Raw genomic sequence first — 21144 nt, 5'->3', positions numbered from 1 at the left:
TCCCTATGATACAATGCAGTTTAAAATACTTTCATGACCTTTTTTTTGCTCATTGTTATGAGTCACTGTAGTACTAAACCTGCACTTTTTTCAAAACTAATCATGGCTTACCCATTTGGCATATTTTCTCAGAACAGTTAAGTAAATTATCTCTCATTTTAGGTCTGTGTCTGAGCAAACTTAAACATTGTACAGCAGCAAAGGTATTCAGTGTCACAGTGCAACGGAAATTACCAAAAATGGCACAAATGCCATAAACTCATCCCATGCCAGGTTTTATCCCATCCATCCAGTGAAGTAATTTTCAAAGATGATACATTTTAGAGGCTCACGTTGGAAAGCTTGAATTTTAAATTGAGTGTTTAGAGTCAGAACTGAGTCTGTGACATCATGCCTTGTACAGGGAGTAGCATATGGAATGTTTACAGTGGGACCATCTGCAAGCAGCCACGCTGGAGGAGATCCTGGTTCCAGAACTGAGGATCACACAGCAGCCAAGTATTTTTCTACGGGAAGGGCAGAGCTGCAGGTGAGACAGAATTTGAGGGATTGAGTGGCCAAACTGCAGATGCTGGTGCTCACATCCCGGATTTCTCCTCAGTCATCTTAATCCTTCTATTTCCGCTTCTGAAGTGTAGGTTTCCTTAGATTTCCTTGGCAGTTACATCCTGCACATGTGTCTTGCCCAGAGAAGCTGTGGCTGCCCCATCCCTGACAGTGTCCCAGGCCAGGATGGACAGGGCTTGGAGCAACCTGGGATAGTGGAAGGTGTCCCTGCCCATGGCATGGTAGGATGATCTCTTCAAGATCCCTTCCAACCCAAACCTTCCAGGATTTTATGAAATAGTGAGGCCAAACCGACAGACTGTTTGTTCAGGAAGGACCTCGACACCAAACAAGTTTAGTTCTGACTTTTCTTGGGTTTAGTGATCTGAGAACTGGATCACCAGGATAAAAATGTTTGCCACAAGTCAGTGGGACCTTCTTTCCATGGGCTGACAGGACCTCATGTTGTACCAGGGAGGGTCAGGTTGGATATTGGGGAGAATTTCTTCACGGAAAGGGTTCTGAAAGCATTGGATTGGAATGGAGTGCCCAGGGCAGAGGTGGAATCACAGTACCATGGAATATGCTGAGTCGGAAGAACCCATCAAGATCACCAAGTCCAGCTCCCGGCCCTGCACGGACATCCCAACAATCCAGCCCTGTTCCTGAGAGCATTGTCCAAGTGCTCCTGGACCTCAGTCCCCATTCCTGGAGGGATTTAGCAGCCATGTAGATGTGGCACTTGGGGACACGGGTTAGCACACACAAACTGCCTGGGTTTGGCAGCATTGAGGTTTCTCGGTGGCCTTAGTGGGCTTTTCCAACCAAAACAATTCCTAGATTTTATGCTTTTTGCTTCCACGCTCCCGCATTTCTGTGCCCTCCACCGGCAGTGTGTGGCAGGGAAGGTGGACGAGGCCATGGTGGCTGATGTGACTGCAGGGCAGAGCGAGCACGGCTGCAGTGCTGGCATGCGGACCCTCTGAGCCTGCGGGTGTGCAAAGGGCACCGGGTGTGACAGCGCTGCTGGGGGTACCGGGTGTACCGGGGGTGTCAGGGTACGGGGTGTGCTGGGGTACCGGGTGTGCCAGTACTGCTGGGGTACCAGGTGTGCCGGGGTACCGGGTGTGACAGTGCTGCTGGGGGTACCGGGAGTGCTGGGGATGCCGGGGGTACCGGGTGTGCCAGCGCTGCCGGGGTACCGGGTGTGCCAGCACTGCTGGGGTACCGGGTGTACTGGGGGTGTCAGGGTAAGGGGTGTGCTGGGGTACCGGGTGTGCCAGCACTGCTGGGGTACCAGGTGTGCCGGGGTACCGGGTGTGCTGGAGATGCCGGGGTATCGGGTGTGCCAGTGCTGCCAGGGTACCAGGTGTGCTGGGGATGCCGGGGTACCGGGTGTGCCGGGGGTACCGGGGTACCGGGTGTGCCAGCGCTGCCGGGTGTGCCAGTGCTGCCGGGGTACCGGGTGTGCCGGGATACCGGGCGTGCCGGGGGTACCGGGGTGCCGGGGGTACCGGGTGTGCCGGGTGTGCTGGGGTACCGGGTGTGCCAGCGCTGCCGGGGTACCGGGTGTGCCGGGGTGCCGGGTGTGCCAGCGCTGCCGGGGTACCGGGGGTGCCGGGGTGCCGGGTGTGCCGGTGCCGGGAGTACCGGGCGTGCCGGGGTGCCGGGGTACCGGGTGTGCTGGGGTACCGGGTGTGCCAGTGCTGCCGGGGTACCGGGCGTGCCGGAGGTGCCGGGCGGCGGCGGGCGCGGCCCCCTCACGGCGTTGCCATGGCGGCCATGGCGCTGCGCTCCGCGGGGGCGGGCGGGGGCGGGCGCGGGGCGGGGCGGGGCGGCCCCTTCAGCACCAGCGCGGTCGCGGACAGCGGCGGCCCCGGCTGGAGCGGCGCGGGCACCGCGCGGGGAGCGTCCCCTCCACCCGCACGGTGAGTGTCCCCACCGCCGCTCGCTGCGTGAGAGTCCCCACAGCCGCACGGTGACTGAGCGTCCCCCGCAGCCGCACGGAGCGTGTCCCCCGCAGCCGCTCGGGAACTGAGCGTCCCCGCAGCCGCTCGGTGAGTGAATGTCCCCCAGGGCCGCTCGCTCGGTGCACGGGTGTCCCCCGCATGGCGAGTGGGTGTCCCCAGAGCGCCCAGCCCGCAGGGCCGGCGGGTCGCGGGTGCCCGCGGGGTTGGGCCGGGCGGGGCCGTTGCGGGAGCGGTTGGGCTCGGTTAAAAAACTTGGAGAAACCCGGAGCGCTCGGCTCGGCTCGGGCCTTTTCCTTCTCTCTCCGTAAGGCGTTTTCCTTAGAAACTTTAGGGGTGAACTTGTAAAAAGGGCGGCGCGGCGGTGCCGGAGGGGGCTGTGTGTGTGTGGCTGCACGTGAGCTCCGTCCCACTCCGGGCTTTCCTTCGCACGAACCCCAAAGGCTCCCTGGAGCTGGGCAAGCCCTGCCTCGCCACGTTCGTAGTAGCGGTAGTAGGAGTGTGGCATTCCTTACTCGCTGTCGGAAGCTCTGTCATCCCGCTTAGATGATGACAGCCCTGGCAGCTGAGGCCTTTTCTGTGTATTCTGCAAGGACCGTCCGTGTTTTGGGGGAGGTCATAGCCTGGAGGTGACAGTGACAGTGAAGTGACAGTGACAGCAAGCTGCGATTCTGTGCCCTGAACTATTCGGAAGTGCCTGCATGCAAAGCAAAACTGCTTTCCAGCAACTCGGGGCTGGAATTGTGTGTCTGCCCAGCCAGGAATCACTCTCGTGTGCTCCCCGCCTTCTCCCACAGGCATCTCTGATACATCTTTGAGCCGCTGCAAATCTGTAATAGCGTTAATTGTTCCCTGGGAAAGAGGAGGCTGGGCTCTGCAGGCTCACACGTTGTGCTCCGTGTGCTGCCTTGAGAGTAACAGCCTGTTCGTGGCTCCCATGAAAAGCAGCCAGGTGGGAATGAATGGGGATGTGCCGAATTCTCCGCTAAAGGCCGAGGGATGAATAATAAATGACAGTGACTCCGGAGCAGGGACTCTCCCATGCTTCCTGCTCCTGACTTCTCCTTAAGCTCTAGCGGCAGATGTGATGTGTCTGTCCCATTCAGAAATGTTAAAAACAATTCCCGTGCCCTTTCATCCTCCATGTGCTGTGCCTGCAACATCCAGTACTTGAGAATAGGGGCTTGCTGTGTGGAGGGAGAATAGCTGTCTGCATTATACCTTCTATTCCTTGTGTCTTATCCCTCTGGCATTCCCACAGCTTAGTTCAAAGGGAGCACCAGTAATTCCTTTAATTTGCAGTGCTGCAGACCTTTGACCTCGGGGCAGTGCTGCTTGCACACCATCCCTGCCCGGTTGTGCATCCCAGGCATAACTTTACAGTAAATTTAGTTTTGTTGCCTCATTAGGCACCAGACACACAGGGCTGTGTGCTCTGGAATGATTCAGCTGCCACAAAGACACACAGTGACCCTTGTGAGCAAAAGCCTGACCCTAAATTCCTGCCCTGCAAGATCAGGGCTTGAGCTCCTGCTCAAGATCAGGAGTAACTGCTGATACAATAGAGTCCCATAATTTATGAATCAACCATAAATCAGGGAGACAGAAGTAGACCAAGTTTCTTGAAAGATCACATTGAGACTGAGTTATTTTGGTGAGTCAATTAAGCAGCATTTAGGCTGGCAGTGGAAATTAATTCATTAATTAACAGTGCTTGAAGGAATTAAATTCTACCCATGTTTCAAAACACTCCTAATCCAGAGTGGTTTCGTGGTTCTGGGCTCTGATGATCAGACTGCAGGAGGGGTTTGGGCTGTGCCACCCATGCTTGGCCACAGCAGGGGGGGAATCTTGCTACCTTTTGCTCTGATTTGCCTCTCATTGGTGTTGTGAAGCCCTGGGTGGGTCGTCCTGAGGTTGTGGACAGTGTTTGTTGAGTTCTCAGTACCTTGATGGTCTCTGCATGTGGGGGTATACATTTTTAATGGATTTAACACATAATTATGTCTTCCATGTCATATACATGTCTTCCACGTCATATATCTCTTATGTGCCAATGTTTAACCCAGTGGTTTTAATGGATGAAAGGCAATGAACAGTCAGAGGATTTGGAGGCAAATTCCAAGCCAAATTTCACCATCAAGGGATGGGTAACATGGATTGAGGGATGGTCCCTGGAGAGTGGAAGCCAACCCAGAGTTTACATTGCAGAACTCAAATGCTCAGCCATGGACAGACCAGGCCAACTCTTCCCCCATTTACACCAGAGCAATTCCTGCTGAACTGAATTGCTATTCTGACAATTCCTTCATCAGGAACTGTCATGGTGGGGTGGGAAGGAATCATTTCAAACCGAAAGATGGCAGATTTCACTTCAGTATATGGAAGGAGGTGTTCCCTGTGAGGGTGGGGAGGCCCTGGCACAGGTTCCCAGAGAGGCTGTGGCTGCCCCTGGATCCCTGGAAGTGTCCAAGGCCTGGTTGGATGAGCTTGGTGCACGCTGGGATAGTGGAAGGTGTCCCTGCCCATGGCAGGGGTTGGAACTGGATGGGATTAAAGGTCCCTTCCAAGCCAAACCATTCAGTGATTCCATGCATTTATGCCATTTGGATTCAAACATTAAAAAAATAGAAATATTTTGTGAATTGCAGTCTGGCTTTTTGCCTTTGCCACCATGATCTTCATGCAAAAATAATTATTCAAAGCATCAGCAGAGAATCCAAGATGCCCCAGGGAATCAGCAGTGTGCCATTGCCCATGGCCGTGCTGAGTTAGTGTGGCACAGCAAAGGAGAATCCAACTGCAAAACTTGAGCATCATATTGAGCATGGCTCCTTCCTGTTGCAGAATTGCTCACATTTCAGTTCTTTTCTAGAAAAAATATTTTAGAGGCTCTAAAAACTTTCTTCCAGTGTGTACCACCAAGAGGAGAGTTTTCCTCCATAAGATGCCACAAACGGGTACAGCAGATGTTGATTTATGTCCACATCAGCTGATTTTCTTCTCCATTACCCTTTCTGTGGATCTTTGCTTATCCAGCAGGTCCTGTTGCCCTGACATCCGATGTCAGGTTGGATGTTTTTGCACATTTGGTGAAAGCTTGACTCAGTCTTTCTCCCCAACTTGGTGTCGTCAGGTGCATGATGGTCATTATGAATTATTGATAGTGATGGAAAAGTCACGAATGCACAGCTGTGCTGCAGGGCCTGGGCCTTTTTCTTGGGTTTAATCATCACTTTATCTCCTCTCTGCCTTTTAGTAATAATGTCAACAGAGATTTCGTGCTGCCTTCACCACAAAAGAGAAGCAGTTCCCTGCTCTGCTGCTGCAGCCAGAATCCTTTTTTCCTGTCATAGTTTGCCCAGAGTTCTGCAGATTTTTCAACTGCAAACTAGAAAACATTTCACTTATCAAAAAAACTATTTCCTGTGGAAATCTTGGCTGTTACTGATGCAAAATTAAACATAAACTCCTGTGCAGCAAATACTTTGAAGATAATGAATAATTCATTTCTTTTCCCCCACTTTTGCAGTGCAACTCATAAAATTGGGAAAATGGCATTAAAATGAAATCCCACTGCTGTGTTTTGTATTCAGAGAGTAACTTTTTAATATAAGTATGGAAATTAATTCATAAAAATACGAATTCTATATGAAAATTGTAAACACAAATAGCAACATAATTAAACAATGGAAGACACAGTAATGTCTGAGTAGCCTGTGAGACACAGTCCTGTGGAGGTACCAGCCCAGCCTGCTTCAGGATACAGAAGTTTTCCCAGTTGAATTTAAACTGCCCCCTTGCTGTAGCAATAGGGAAGGGCCTTTATTTGGAGGGATCCTAAACTGCTTCACAAATCAACCCGGAGCCTGGGCCTGGAGCTCGCAGCTTCTGCCGTGAAATGAGAATATTCCTGGAGTGGAACAGAATAATTGCTCAACAGAAACACTTTTGTAACCCGTGCAGAGCAGAGCAGGGGTGAGGCAGAGAGGCCTTCAGGGTGCATTTCCTTCATCCTTCGGGCTCCTCCCAAGGAAATCTCCAAATCCACTCTGGGTGAGCAATCAAAACCCACCCTCCACACCCCAATGGCTCGGTGCTGGTTTAGAGAGGAAACCCCCACACTGCATTGACTGAAGGAACTAAATCCAGCTTCCAGCAAGGGGTTTTGGGGTGTGATCAGTCAAAAAAGAGAAATCCACTCCGTGGATGTGGTTGTGTTGGAGCCCTCTCAGAACAGAGAGGAATGTGATCCAGGAGAGTCCTCATGGTTTAGTGACCATGGGGATGTTTGATAGCTGTCCTTTGGTGTAGATGAGGGAAAGACGGTTCTGGAGAGTTCCTGAGGAAAGCTTTGACTTTGTAATGCCCTTTTTACCCTGAAGGCAGCCCAGCTTTAGGGCTGCAGAGGCACATGGCATCACTCATCCCTCTTCCTCTGGCATTTGAAGAGGAGAGATGATTATGAAGATGGTTAATAGATGGAAAAGAAGGATTGTTTCAGTTTTTACCTTGCCTGCTTTTGCTGCAGTTTAGTCATAATAATGAGAGTTTTTGATAAGTGAGCTTTGGATTGAGTCACTGGGATCTCGAGTGAGTAAATAGATTTTGGGATTAGTCTGAGGAGCTGAGCAGAGCAGTCAGGGGAAGCTGCAGCACACAGGGGGAGGAAGGAATCTCTGGGACCCTGGGCTCTTGTTCCTGCCAGCTCAGGGGGCATCACCTGGAAATGCCCTGGGAGAGCTCATGAGGTGCTGAGCAGCCTCCACATCCACCAAAGGTTTGAGGTCCACCTGGAAGGTTTGAGGGTGGATATTCCTCAGGGTGAGACCTGGGAGTGGGGACACCCAAAGGAGTGACCAGCTGGGAAATTGTGGCACAGAGAGAAATCCAGGGCACAGAGCCCCACGTCATCTCCCAGACCCTGCTGCATCTCAGGATAGTCCTGTGCTCCTTAGGCCCAGAGGCACCAGGGGAAAAGGCTTGGGAATGGCTTTGTTGGTGCACGTTGCCATAATTCACATCCCCAGTTCAGGAACAGGGGAATGTTCTCTTTAAAACACGGGGTAATTGTTGACATCATCATTTTTATTTTTGTTTTTCCTTCAGCTGAAAAAAATCCTGGGAACCCTGAGCGTAGAGTAAGGAAATGATGCTTTTTCCTGTGGTGACTGAGCCAGTAAAAGGCAGCTGTTGGGAATAATGTCCCAGTAGGCAAAGCAGCTCATCAATCTCAGCTGCTGCTTCTATGAACATATTATATAATAATGCCTCTTCTACAAAAAAAAATGCTATAAAGGTCTCTCTCTTCTTCCCCTAAATATCACCAGGGGAAGCCATAAATTCTGCTCCAGTGTTAATCTTTTCTATCAGGGTGATATATCCATTAATGGATATCATATATCCATGAAACCTTCCATACTTGCCCAGAAAGAAATAACAATGTTTCAGCATTAAAAAGAAATTTGTATTTTTTTTTTTGCAAAGCGACTGATTTGTCTGACTTTTCCAGACTCCACATGCTGAGATCCTTTTATCTAAGCAGCCCAGAACTCTTCCCTTTGCCATCAAGGCCTGACTGGCTGCTCGCTGCCAGGCTCAGAGCTGAGCTCAGCCCTTGCCAGACTTAACCCTTTATTCAGCTGCCAACGTGAGCCGTCAGTGCACGGATTTGGGAGCAGGTCAGGAGCATGCATTCAGCTAATTAGTGACCCATCAGGAGTTGGAAAGCAAATGAAAGCTGCAGACAGGCCCTGGCACAACAGACAGGTCCTCACAGGGTGAGCAAAGCGAGTGCTGTGCTTCTGGCAGCACTAAAATGGCATTTTCAGGGATAAAAATCTGCCTGCTGTAGCAGGGAGGAAAAATCCATTCTATTCCTAATAAAGGAATAACACAGTCCATACCTCCTTGGTCTATAATTTCAGCTTTTCCTGCAGATTATGCAGATATTTACACTTAAATCATACTTTAAATATTATCTTTACTAAGAACCATATGTAATTTGAGCATAAAAGCTGAGGTTGTGGAACACAACTCAACAAGGAGTAAATTTCTGTGAATACCAAACCATACAGTGGACAGGCCCTGCCTGGGATAGTCAGGGAACTTGAGTGGGTGTTGTGGGCTTGGCAGGATGGGGCGCTGGAATGGGAGGTCTTGCAAGGAGAATACTGACTGTCATCACGTGTTTGAAATGAGAAACAAAGAAAAGGAAGTGCCTTTATGGTAGCAGGTGAATATTTACAGAAATACTTCATTCCAGCACATGGCATGAACATGGAAATTCCAGCAACAGGACCCTGGGCTTACTCTAAATGAACCAACAGCCTCGTGTGCCAGGAAACAAGAGCTTCCTGTCAGCTGCACACTCTGATGGAAAGAATCTAAAGCCACTACACAATTCATAATACCTCATTCTGCTGAATTATTATTCATTCTAAATTTTATATGACTCTACTACATCCCTGCTAATTTGCATGTCTATTAATAATATTAAATTCCCACTCAAAATCCTGTAGGGAAAATGGCAGGTTTGTTAATATCCTTGCAGAGGATTAAGCATGACCTGAAACCCAGAGTCTTTATAAAGGCTTTGGTGCTTTTCCCACTACTTTTCCCTTACCATTCCCAACTTCAAAGTCTGTTGTTACACCTGCAGGACTGCCAGGCTGTAATGCATCATTTATTATGTCCAGCAGGTGACCGGTGGTTAACATTGATCTCCAAATGAATGTGATTGTTTGCTGGGTTTTATTTCCTGCAGCTTTCCCGGGGAGCTTTGTGTTTCTGTCGGTGACAAGATGACAATTCATATTTCTACCAAATGATCCAGTGACTCATCCTATTAACTCTGCTGGAATACACACTCCCAGTCGTCCTGCCACGGTGAGTCCGTGGGATTTTGCATTCTTGCTGGCAATATTATTCAGGATTCAGCCCATAAATATGTGTTTGGTAGTACAAATAAGCTTTTCCTAAAGCAAGAATTTCCCAGGGATGACCACAGCCCCCAACAGACTAAATATTGCATATGGCAGCTATTTTTTAAAAGTTATTGAAGTGTTTTAGAGCAATTGAGATACTGATCTCATCTTTTTAAAAGGGCTTGGTTGGTTTGGACTGGAGGCCCTGTGAGAAGGAGCCTCATGTGTTTTGGGAATTGATATCAATTGATCACAGGCCCTTGAAAATGTTGCCCTGTGAGGGGATCCCCATCTGGCTAAGAATGAGTCTGCCATGAGTCATGATGGAAAAATGGGACATCCAAAAAACCCCAAATATCCAGCATGACAGAATATGGATTATGATTTCATACTGGGTGCCCAATTTAAACTCCTCAATTTGTGCCTCTTGAGAACTCCCAGCTCATCGAGCCAATATCCTGTAATACTCCAGTAGAAACAGAATCCCAGGATGGTTTGGGTTGGGAGGGACCTTTAATCCCATCTTGTTCCATGGGCAGGGAAACATCCTAGTCTGGGATGCTCCACCCCTGTCCAGCCTGGCCTTGGACACTTCCAGGGATCCAGGGGCACCCACAGCTTCTCTGGGCACCCTGTGCCAGGGCCTCTCCACCCCTAAAGGAAAGAATTTCTTCCCAATATCCCATCCAACCCTGCCCTCTTTCCCTTAAAGCCACTATCCATGTTCCTTTTGTTGGGTGGAAAAAGCAGGACACATTTTTGTGGATCAAGTCTCGTCCTGTGTTGACTTTTTGTGCCCTTGGAGGTGCCATTCTGTGGCACAGCCCAAGCCCACAGCTTTGCATTTTGCCCACCTTGCAGCCTTATCTGCCAGGGAAGAGCTGAGCCATCATTTGTTATCCCAGGGAAACTCGATGGGAACTGGACTGAAAACTGATGGCAATTCATGCGTTATCTCTTGATAACAGGATAAATAAACACTGCCTTCACCACTGCATTAACAGTAATGGAAGGGAAAACTCATGGAAAGCACTGTCAAACCAGTTTAAATATGTCCCCATTTAGGTTTCCCAGATGTTTTACTGCTTCTCCTTGTCTCATCTGGGTTTAAATTACAACTGGAAGTCTCTCCACATTTGACATTCCTGCCTTTGGAGCTTATGCCAGCTGCAGTTCTAAAGTAAGTGAGCAAAATACTTCCAAATGTCCAGCTTAATAGAGAAATGGATCTTTGAATTAAAATAAAGCTTTAGGAGGAGATCATGGACATTTACAGTGATGTGTATAATGTGTAAACAGGAAAACCAGTGCAGAGGTGAGAGGAATGGCAGAATTTCTGTGGTCATTTCTGGAGTGATCCTCCAAAACAAGGCCACCACAGCAGCTCCCAAGACATTTTCCTGCATCTCTTTTTCAGCCTCTTCTCCCAGGGAACAAGGGACAGAATGAGGGGAAACAGCCTCAAGGCGTGCCAGGGGAGGTGCAGGTTGGACAGCAGCAGGAATTCCTTCATGGAAAGGGTGGTCAGGCCTTGGGAGGGGCTGCCCAGGGAGGTTTGGAGTCCCCATCCCTGGAGGTGCCCAAGGAAGGACTGGAGGTGGCACTCAAGGCTCTGGGCTGGTGAAAAGGTGGGGATCAGGCACTGCTTGGACTCGTTGGTCTTGGAGGGCTTTTCCAACCTCCCTCGCTCTGGAGTTCTGTGATCTGTGAGAGGTCCCTGCACAGCTGATTTCAAGTGCAAAGTAAAAAGAATTGGAGCATTTAAATATGCTTCAATTCCCAACCTTTATTGTAAACAGAAAAACATGGGAGCAGATAGAAGCAAAGGGAAGAGGACGGAGCTGCCACAGCTGCACAAAACCCATTTCAGCTGTATCCTGCTTGAAAATGCCAGCACATGGCAAACCCTTTGAAAACACACTGAATCAACATTATGGAATATATAAAAAGAGAATCTAAACAGTTTATCAGTAAAATATGAGCTAAATTTGATGAGACTGTTCTCTAGACTGCAAGTATCTGTTTCTATGAAAGTTGTGGGGAACATGAAAGCTGTCATTAGCATGGCAGATTTGCTTCATTCAGATGTAAAGCCAGATCTGCTTGGATTTTTTTTGATGAAGCTCATGCACAGTGGAGAGCTAAGAGGTGGTTAATGAAACATTTTAGCATCATTGTCAGCCCAAACTCAGAGTTGCTTGCTCCAAAAAGAAAATTAGAGCTTCTAATTTCAACAGGAAAATAAATGATAAAATCTAACAATATTATGTTTAAGTATCCAAACATTTTTCCACATTGTGACTGCTTTATCAGGTGAAGGTGACCACTCAAGGACAAGTTGGAAGTTGAGTCAAGGAAATATTTTTCTAACCTTATAATAAGAATGATATATCACAAGATTTGACTGGGTCTGATCCATCTTGTTCTGTGCTTCTCTAGCCAGTGTATGTAAAAGGAAACACCTTGAAAACTGCTTTTCTTCATCCTTTTTTCTGGAAGAGATCTCAAATCAGATGGGATTCAGGGTCTATTGCAGTTTATGGTAACATTTTAAAATCCATAAACAAAAAACTTCAGAAAAATCACTAGGAGAGAATCTCAGTAAATTAAAATATTGATGAAGTGTGGAAAAAACACCTTCTTTTGAATTTCATTGCCATGGTGGTGATGCTTGTGCAGCTTCCATTTCCCCACATGGAGACTTTAGGACAAGAAAACCCTGAATGTGGAGCACCTGAGATGCTTTGGGGTATTTGTGTGGAAGGAGTTTCACAAAGGGAATTCTTTGGCAGAGTGCAGCAGGAGAGGCTTAGGGACAGCTGGGATTGGGGGTGCCAGTGAGGTGAGAGGTATCTGCATCCAGGGATCACAGAATCCCAGGATGGCTTGGTTGGAAGGGACCTTAAAGATCATCGGCTTCCAGTGTCCCAGGCTGCTCCCAGCCCTGTCCAGCCTGGTCCTGGACACTTCCACGCTGGAATCTGTGCCAGGCCCTCAGCACCCTCACAGGGAGGAATTTCTCTCTAATTTAATCTAAACCTCCCTTCTTTTTAAAACCATTCTGCTGTCCTGTCACTCTCTTCCCATGTAAATTGATCATCCTCCATTGCAAACAGCAGCAGTTTCCAAGGAATAAAGTGATTTTCCAGCCCCTTTTCTAATTAAGCAGCTCAGTACTCATTTGTGCTTGGCTTCATCCAGGTGCTGTGGTCACATTCAGGGAGTTTCCTTCCCTTCATCCCAGGATCTCTTGTTTTACACAACCTCAGTGTTGCTGCTGATGTAACAGAGGATAATTACATTAATAATAACTCCTGGCATTAACCTGAGCACCTCAGTAAGTAAATTTGCCCCTGCTTTGAGAAATCAGGTTCCTAATGGCTATAAAAGTGCCTGGAAATTGTTCTTTTTGCCAGAGAAGATTGAAGAAAATAACAAAATGAAATCCTTCTAGGAAAGTGAAAGGTTAAAGTATTGGCTTGCAAACTGGTAGAAAATTAGTAAATAATAAAAATACTACTACTAACAATAATGTTTATTTAGGCTTACCTGCAAATTAATTATATTTTTGAAAACTGAATTCCTGGGTTTTTCTCCTAGTACATTTTTCTTACTTGTCAGAGTTGAAGGTGTTATTTCAGCACAGAATTCTTTAATATTTATCATAAAACGTTAATGGTGAGACTGAGCTCCCAAAGCCTCCTCAGATTCTCCAGGAATCACTTCAGAGAAATGACATTTTGAGGGATGCCTCTTCAACACAAAAGAGAGATTTACTGACATTACTTTCTCCTTCCAGTTTCAAACCTCAGTATATTGCAATAACATCTGAAATACCTAAAAACATGTAGCAATAAAGGAAGGATTTCTAAGCTTATTTAGAGATATGCCCATCTTCTGACTTTCCAAGTGTTTGAAGAGGGTCCCTTTGCTAAAAAGGGGTTGAATTTCAACGCTCCCTTCTCTGCTCCATTTTTTTTTTACGTCACAGCATCAGCCTCAGAAATGTCAAAGCTTTGCAATATCAAACAAATGCCATAATAAAAACTACTGCTTAGACAACAATTCTGACAATTTTAAGTTTGCTAGGGGATCATTTGGGCTGGTCCACCATAATCTGGCATATAAAAAGCTGGACTTGATGATCTTGGAAGCCTTTTCCAACCTTAATTCTGTGATTCTATGAATGACTCAGGTGGCAACATGGCAGCAAAAACATTAGAACAAAACCCTCTCCTTCCAACCTGCCTCCACCCAAGGTTGTCCCACTTCCAGAATTAGCAGTAGCTCTCTGTAAAAGCTGTTTTTTAGGATAGACTTGTACTGAGTTGTCATAAACACGCTGAAGGATGCATGGCTTGTTTTAAGGGAATAACCATGGAATTCTAATGAATATTTAATTGTGAAATCATTAGCATGTAAAATTGGCAGTGCTGCGAAGGGCAATTTCTCTCCTTTTCAGTTCAAATGTCCTCTAAATGCCTGCAGGAAAAATGTGAATATTTCTGAATACACCTGAAAACATACCTGATATCAGTGTGGAATTATACACAATGTACACAATGCCAGGAGCTACATGGTTCTGCCAGACCTGTGGGACTGATTCCAAGACCTTCACACTGTCAATTAAATTCCCAACTTCAGTCCTGCTTTAGCCAACTTCTAAAACATTCCTTCAGCTTCAGACATCTGGTTAGTCCCAGTCTTTGTCATGAGGCCAGGAAGGTGCTTGGAATTACATATGCTCCTGATCAGCTTAATGGGAGCTGGAATTCCAGCAGAAGTATGTGAAATAGAGCTCTGCCATATTCCCAAGCCATTTGGCAGCTCACAAGTTACTTGAGATTACTAAAATATTCCAGAATGTGGAATCTGAAGGCGAGGGAAGGGGAATGTATGACAACGTACATATGGAGTCACCACTGGTTAAGAAACAACAGTGGGGACTTTTCAGTACTGTTGTTACTTAGCATGATTTTACTTTATTTTTATCCTCGAGCTTTGGCTGATAGAATATGTTTGAGCCATCTGGCTGCAGAAACACTCGGGGGTGTTTCGGAAGCGGGTTCTGGGTGCTGGCAGACTCCCAAAGGTGCTTCCTGCACCCAGCTGGTGCCTCACTGAGACCCCTCAGATGCCACCTGGCCACCACCTGAGTGCCTCATCTCCTTGTTAAATGTGATGCTATGAATTCGAGATATCATTTTAAACTGAGAAGTTCCCAAAGCTGAGCTTTATCCCAGGTATTCTATAAATGCTTCTTTCTTGAGGTCCTTTTTCCACAAGACTGGAAGGGGTTTTCTCACCAGATCTGCAAACCACGACTTGCAGCATTGATACATTAATGTAAAACATGGCTTATGGCTTAGAAGGAAATATTTTCCACAGAAACATCATGGAAACAACTTGACAATTATGAGATATCCAGTCTTTAAACCACAAGTGATATTAAAGGATGCGTGTGTTTAGATAATCCATAGAGACCAAAGTTCACCCAAGGCATATGGCTGGATAAACAGGGAGCAGGTTGCAACATTCCTGGTTTTCACAAAAGAACTTTCTAGTCTTTTAGTACTTTTAAGTATTCAAGTCACTGAAGATCAAGGGAGATGTCTAGGCAGGACAGAAAGAACAAATTTGCTTATTTTGCTCATTTTATCTCTTCATGGTGAAATTTATTTGGAGTTCCATTAGAACCACCAAATAGTTTGTGTTATTAACCTTTGAGTAGTTTTAAATTGGGTCTATATGGTTTGCTGCATTTACTTTGAGTCATGGGTTATACAATAACGTGATGGCTTCTCAGCAGGATTAAAACCTGAGTACATTAAAATTCAATTAAAAGCCTGTGACAAGTGCAGTGGTTGACTCAGACCGTTAACTGGGGTTGTGTCTCTAAAATGAACAGCTCTGTCACTACACTGAGGGAGGAAGTTTGGTATAACCAAGTGAAATGTCCTCTCTGGTATTCCAGAAAGTTCTCTAACATTTGTCTCTAATTCCTCCTTCTCCCTGTTTAGCCAACCAATATCACAATGACTGAGGACTTGGACCACAGATTCAGTTATCTCACCTGGGATCAGATTAAAATCCTGGATCAGGTTTTGACTGAGGCTATACCTATTCATGGGAGAGGAAATTTTCCAACCCTGGAGGTAAAGCCTAAGGATATAATCGATATGGTAAAGGAGCAGCTCATTGAGAAGCAGATCCATGTCAGGGACATCCGCCTGAACGGTTCCACTGCCAGTCACATCCTGGTGAAGCACAATGGCACCAGTTACAAGGACCTGGACATCATTTTTGGAGTGGAACTTCCCAGTGAGCTTGAGTTCCAGGTGGTTAAGGAAGCAGTTCTCAATTGCCTATTGGACTTCTTGCCAAAATGCGTTAACAAGCAAAAAATCACGGCTCAGACCATGAAAGATGTCTACGTGCAGAAGATGGTCAAAGTCTCCACCGACCACGACCGCTGGAGCCTCATCTCCCTGTCCAACAACAGCGGCAAGAACGTGGAGCTGAAGTTCGTCAGCTCGCTGCGGCGGCAGTTCGAGTTCAGCGTGGACTCCTTCCAGATCATCCTGGACTCCATCCTGGCCGTCTACAGAGCCTCAGAGCGGCCCCTGACACAGGACTGCCACCCCGCCGTCATCGCCGAGAGCATGTACGGGGACTTCAACCAGGCCATGGACCACCTGAAATACAAACTGATCTCCACCCGCAACCCGGAGGAGATCAGGGGAGGGGGCCTCCTCAAGTACAGCAACCTCCTGGTCCGTGACTTTAAGCCGGCGGATGAGGCTGAAATTAAATCTCTGGAACGTTACATGTGCTCCAGGTTCTTCATTGATTTTCCTGACGTTGCCGAGCAGCAGAGGAAAATCGAGTCCTACCTGCGCAACCACTTCATTGGGGAGGAGAAGAGCAAGTACGACTACTTGATGACCCTGCGTGGGGTGGTGAACAAGAGCACAGTCTGCCTGATGGGGCACGAGCGAAGGCAAACCCTCAATATGATCACAATCCTGGCTTTAAAAGTGCTCGGAGAACAGAACATCATCCCCAACGCGGCCAACGTCACGTGCTACTATCAGCCTGCTCCCTATATCAGTGACAGAAACTTCAGCAACTACTACATTGCCCATGGACAACCCCCTGTGTTCTACCAGCCGTACCCTTTCCACATACAGCTACAGAGCGGGATGGTGTAGGAGCACTCCAACCTCCAAGCACTCACCAGTCCTCTCTTTCCAGTTCTCTCCTTAATAAAGGCCTCATTAAAGCGAGTTTTATCAGCACTTTTGAGTTAAGGACATATTTTTGTGCAAGTTGCCAAAGTTGTTTGGTTGGTCAATGTCTAACTCACCATTAAGCAGGTGAAATAAGTGAAGCATCTGTCATTCGTGAAGTGTTTATACCTTGATGTGTGTTTGGGCTGTATTTTTTTGCAATGAAAAGAGAAGGATATAAATTATTCTAATTTTGTAAAAATGAAATGCACTAAGTTCTGGGTTCTAAAAAAAAAATTCTTAAGAAAAATGTAAATGGTGTCAATGAAAACTGAAGCCAATGAAATACCTCTCTGTAGAAATGCCTGATGTTAGAAGGGACAGTGCTCTGGGTATGTCAAAGTCAATCATCCCTTGATTTTATCCATGCAGTTCCAGCAACTTTTATTTGCAGCACCTTTGAAAACAAACACACATTGCTGGGTCATCTCTTGGTGGCTGATTCATCAGGTCAGTCAGAGACTCGGGGTCACTGTCCTCCCCAGAGAACTGGTTTGTACTGGTGAGCAGGAAATGCCCCTACCAAGAGCAGACTCAGCATTTTGTGTATCTGAAATTTCCACTGATCCCAGGGAAAGATTTGGCTGCTCAAGTCAGGCAGCGTCAGAGCCCAGGATCTGCCTCACAGGTAACGAAAGCTGTGAGAGGTACAACTACTCTGATTAAATTGGTTTTGATAACCAAGGCAAGAGGATAAGAAAGAAGGTGAAAATTGAGCAGAATGGGCTCACTTTCTATCACTAATTTGTTATTGATCACAGCTGCTTTAATGCACAATAAACAGAGTCAGGAAAAACTCCAAAAGCCCAGGACTGGCGCTATTTTTAGGTGAATTAAAAAAAATCCTTGGCAGTGGCATTTGAAAAACTATTTTATACTGGTAAAGTCCTGTCTGTGTTTAGATACCTGCACACATCCACCAGTAGCAAACGAGGATTTACGATCAGGAAGCAAAACATGAATTATACATTTGTGTGTGTGTGAGTGTTTACCAAAGATAAGTTTTAAACATGTCACATAAGTGCCTCCCTGTGCCAGTTGCTCCATGAAATGCTGGAAGTGGTGCCAGAGAGCTCCTAAATGATGGAAAGGGGAACACGCCCTGGGGTTGCAGAGTGTTTGTAGCAGTGATGGGCAGAGGGTTTGCTCCAGGATGAGCAGGTTTGGGACAGATGGATCTAAGGTGGTGTCACCAAAACCAAACTTGGGAAAAGGAATATGGAACAAGAGAGACAAGCGGGAAAAGGAGGTTTGGAAGGGGTGAGGGTATAAAATGGGAACAGCCAACTGGAAATGCAAGCTGTAGAGTTTCTTACATTGACTTTGTGTGTCGCTGTGTTGTCCCTGTCACTGTTCATCCTCATCTCCTCCTGCTCCAGAGCAGTGGCTGCATTGCATCCATTTACAACAGGTGTCAGGCCTTGGGAATTTCTTCTACTTGGGCATAAGAGTTTGATTTATTTTACAGAGAAATGTGGTCCATAAATGTGCTATTTTGAATCAAACATTTCTAAATTTTCTAAGGTCTGTGAAGTCCAATTGCCAGTGATATGTAGCTTCCCTTTCCCCCATTATATTCCTGTACATTTGAACAAAGAATTGTTCAAAGACCATCATCACTGAAGTCAACTTTTTTCTGTAAAATACAGTGCAAAAAATTGGTATTTCTACAATATAAGGGTTTGCTGATGAATATGATTAATTTTGTGATGTCTTTCATGAATAGAGTACTGTTACCTTTGCTGATTTTTCAGGTATGTCCAATTTGGTGTCTGAAAGCACACTTTATTCCACTTCCACCAAGATCTTTCCATTGGTTAAACTATAATTAATAAAACGATCAATTCTAATTGCTCTGTGATCAGCTATGGTAGCACCATGTTTGCATGAAAGCACTTCTAGGGAATTCCCCCTGTCAGGAGCAAAATGGAGTGAGACATGGTGGATTCCTTTCATTTCTGTTTTAATTGAACTGTCAGGATTATAAAGGGAACCTTTCCATTTCATTTGGTGTTTGCCATGTTAAATAGCACTGTGAAATTCTGTAAGAGCCTTACGTGGGTCATGTCCCTGCTACTGCTTGGGGTCTGCAGGGATGAGGAGCTGAGAGCTGGGCTGGGGAATCTGTGGGAATCAGGCATCCAAATGCCTTAAATTTCAGGGGGAAGGGGGCTCCTAATCTCTTTAGATTTGTTGGAAAGTCTCAGTCCATCTGCACTGACCTGTGACCTTAATGTAGTGTTGCCACATTGATTTATTACTCCTCCCCTCCTGGTTTCCGTGGTTGCTGGGTGGAAAAATGGGTTGATCTTCCCAAGAACCAGGGAACAGGTCAGGCAGGAAGGAGCATTTTCAGTGTGTCTTGCATGGCCAGGGATCCAAAACCCAGAAAAATTCTTCACTGAGGTGTTCTTTAACCAACAAGTAGAAACATGCATTGGGTAAAGCACTAAAATACTTTTTGAATCGGATATTGTGGAAGTATCAGGAGTGGTGAACTCGCTGTGGATTTGTATAAACCAGCCTGTGCACTTGTACAGAACTTTATTTAAATATATATTGAATTCTGTCACCTCTCTGTGGATCCAGGTTAGGTAAGGAAGGGCTCAGCCAAAGTCCGTGGAGCTGGTGGGGAGAACCCACCTGGCTGCAATGGGCTTTGTACCCCAGGAAAGAGGAAGGACTTGGGGGAGCACCTGCAGGCAAAGGTACAAAGACATCAATATGCAAAAATCTCTCAGGTATAAATAAACCCTTTAAATTTATGGAAAAAGGTCTTATATTTCTTACCTAGAGGTAGTTCAGTTCTGAAGGTTGAGGTTGTGATTTTGTATATGTAAGCATATATATATATATATATATATATATATATATATATATATATGTAATTTATTTAGCCTTACATATATAAAATCCCGTGTATCTACACTACAGGGGCAATTAACAAAACCTGATGGTTTTAATTATTTCCTTCCAGATGTTCTATTGATACCTGGCAGCAGTAATTAACCTGGAGGGGTTTTTTTTTGTTCAAGGTCATAATGACTCTGTAAAGTAATATTAAAAAGGGGATGATGTATTGACTGCTGTTTGCAAAACACTGATATCAGTGTGTAGGATGAAATATTGGAACCTCTTCTCCAGTTGTTACTGATTTTATCATGTGCAGATCTAAATCTACAAAGAATTGAGAGTTTTCTCAGTGCCAGTCTCCTGAGCTTCATGTTTGCATTATAATTATATCTCGTTGTTACAATCTGTTCAATGATTATAATGCCTGGAAATTGTAATGCTGATTTTATTTAATCACAAAACTTCTTAGGGTTTACAGCTTAAAGTAATCTAATGTTGTCAGGACCTAAGTGTTACAGTTTCAAGTGCTTTCCTTAAAAAAAAATGTCCTTTGAATTTTGTGTTTTGTTGTAAAAGGTCTATTTGAAGCAAATACTTTATGGTAGTTCCTTTAAAATGTATTTTGTGAGCTTTATACTCGACACGTTACAGAGGTTTTTGCAATGGATAAAAGAAATGCAAATTGTTCTCAGTGGAGGTGTTGCCTCTCCATGTGTTACCTGGAGCCTGAGGATCTGTGAGGGGATTTGGGTGGTGTTAGAGGAGTTACAGTGATAAATTGGAAATAAATTTGGAGTTATTCAGGTGTGGATTCAAGATGAGCAGCAGAAATACCTGGAGAAAGGAGGGCAGCGAGCTCAGTTTTGGTTTGATCCTATTTTCTATTAAATAATCACATGGAAGGGCGTTCAGGACAAAGCTGTTGCAGATGAAATATTCCTCTTAATGTGCCATCTGAAGCTGTGGAAAAAAATATTGTAATGCTACAAATGTGTAAGAATCCCACCAATTTGTAGGTCATTAGTCCACGGTGTTGACTGGTGCCTTTGGGTATTTGGGGGGTGATCATTAAAAGAACATTTTATTTAACCTGTGGTTTCCTGTAATCCCTTGATTGCTCCAGCTGGAGCAGGCAGGTCTCTCCAGGAAGCCAACCTGGAGTGTGGTAACTGCAAGAGAGATGAAAATTTGGTTACAGCTCCTCAGGTGGATACAGCACAGGCTCAGATTCAGCCTGGCAGACCCACAGGGAAGGTTCTAGAAGGGTTCCCATGGGTCTCCCATCCCTTGGAATGGCTCTGTGCTCCTCAGCACCGGGCTTGTGTCAAATACTCATATTTGAAGTGCCTACATCTCTGCATTTATATAATAAAAACCTCATTGTCTGCTGGGTCATTAAAATTAATATTTCAGTGACAAAGGATTGGGCTTTACACATGCACATCCCCACAAATCTGATCCCATATTTATCCAGGATTTCTGGTGATGTTGCCCCAAGGTGGAAGAAACTCCCACAAACCTGTGGGTTTTAGCTGAGCAACATAACCACACTCATCACAGTCA

General features: G+C 45.9%; 1 protein-coding gene across 4 annotated transcripts; it reads left to right on the top strand.

Moving 5' to 3' along the window:
- Nucleotides 1–2380: 2380 nt before the first annotated feature.
- TENT5D (terminal nucleotidyltransferase 5D) lies at nucleotides 2381–20670 on the top strand. Of its 4 annotated transcripts, none has more exons than XM_071442203.1 (4): nucleotides 2381–2474; nucleotides 9280–9401; nucleotides 10505–10619; nucleotides 15460–20670. In XM_071442203.1, the coding sequence occupies exon 4, from the start codon at nucleotides 15475–15477 to the stop codon at nucleotides 16648–16650; it is 1176 nt and encodes a 391-aa protein (XP_071298304.1). In that variant the 5' UTR covers nucleotides 2381–2474; nucleotides 9280–9401; nucleotides 10505–10619; nucleotides 15460–15474; the 3' UTR covers nucleotides 16651–20670. The 4 variants fall into 4 exon arrangements, with proteins under 4 accessions (XP_071298304.1, XP_071298303.1, XP_071298305.1 ...); XM_071442202.1 differs by having other exon boundaries at nucleotides 2381–2603; XM_071442204.1 differs by lacking the exon at nucleotides 10505–10619 and having other exon boundaries at nucleotides 2381–2603.
- The last annotated feature ends 474 nt before the right edge of the window (nucleotides 20671–21144 follow it).

The sequence above is a fragment of the Agelaius tricolor genome, unplaced genomic scaffold (genome assembly GCF_023055355.1).
Source record: "Agelaius tricolor isolate 1412-34295 unplaced genomic scaffold, bAgeTri1.0.p SCAF_17, whole genome shotgun sequence".
NCBI lineage: Eukaryota > Metazoa > Chordata > Aves > Passeriformes > Icteridae > Agelaius > Agelaius tricolor.
This window is presented reverse-complemented; position numbering and strand designations above follow the sequence as displayed.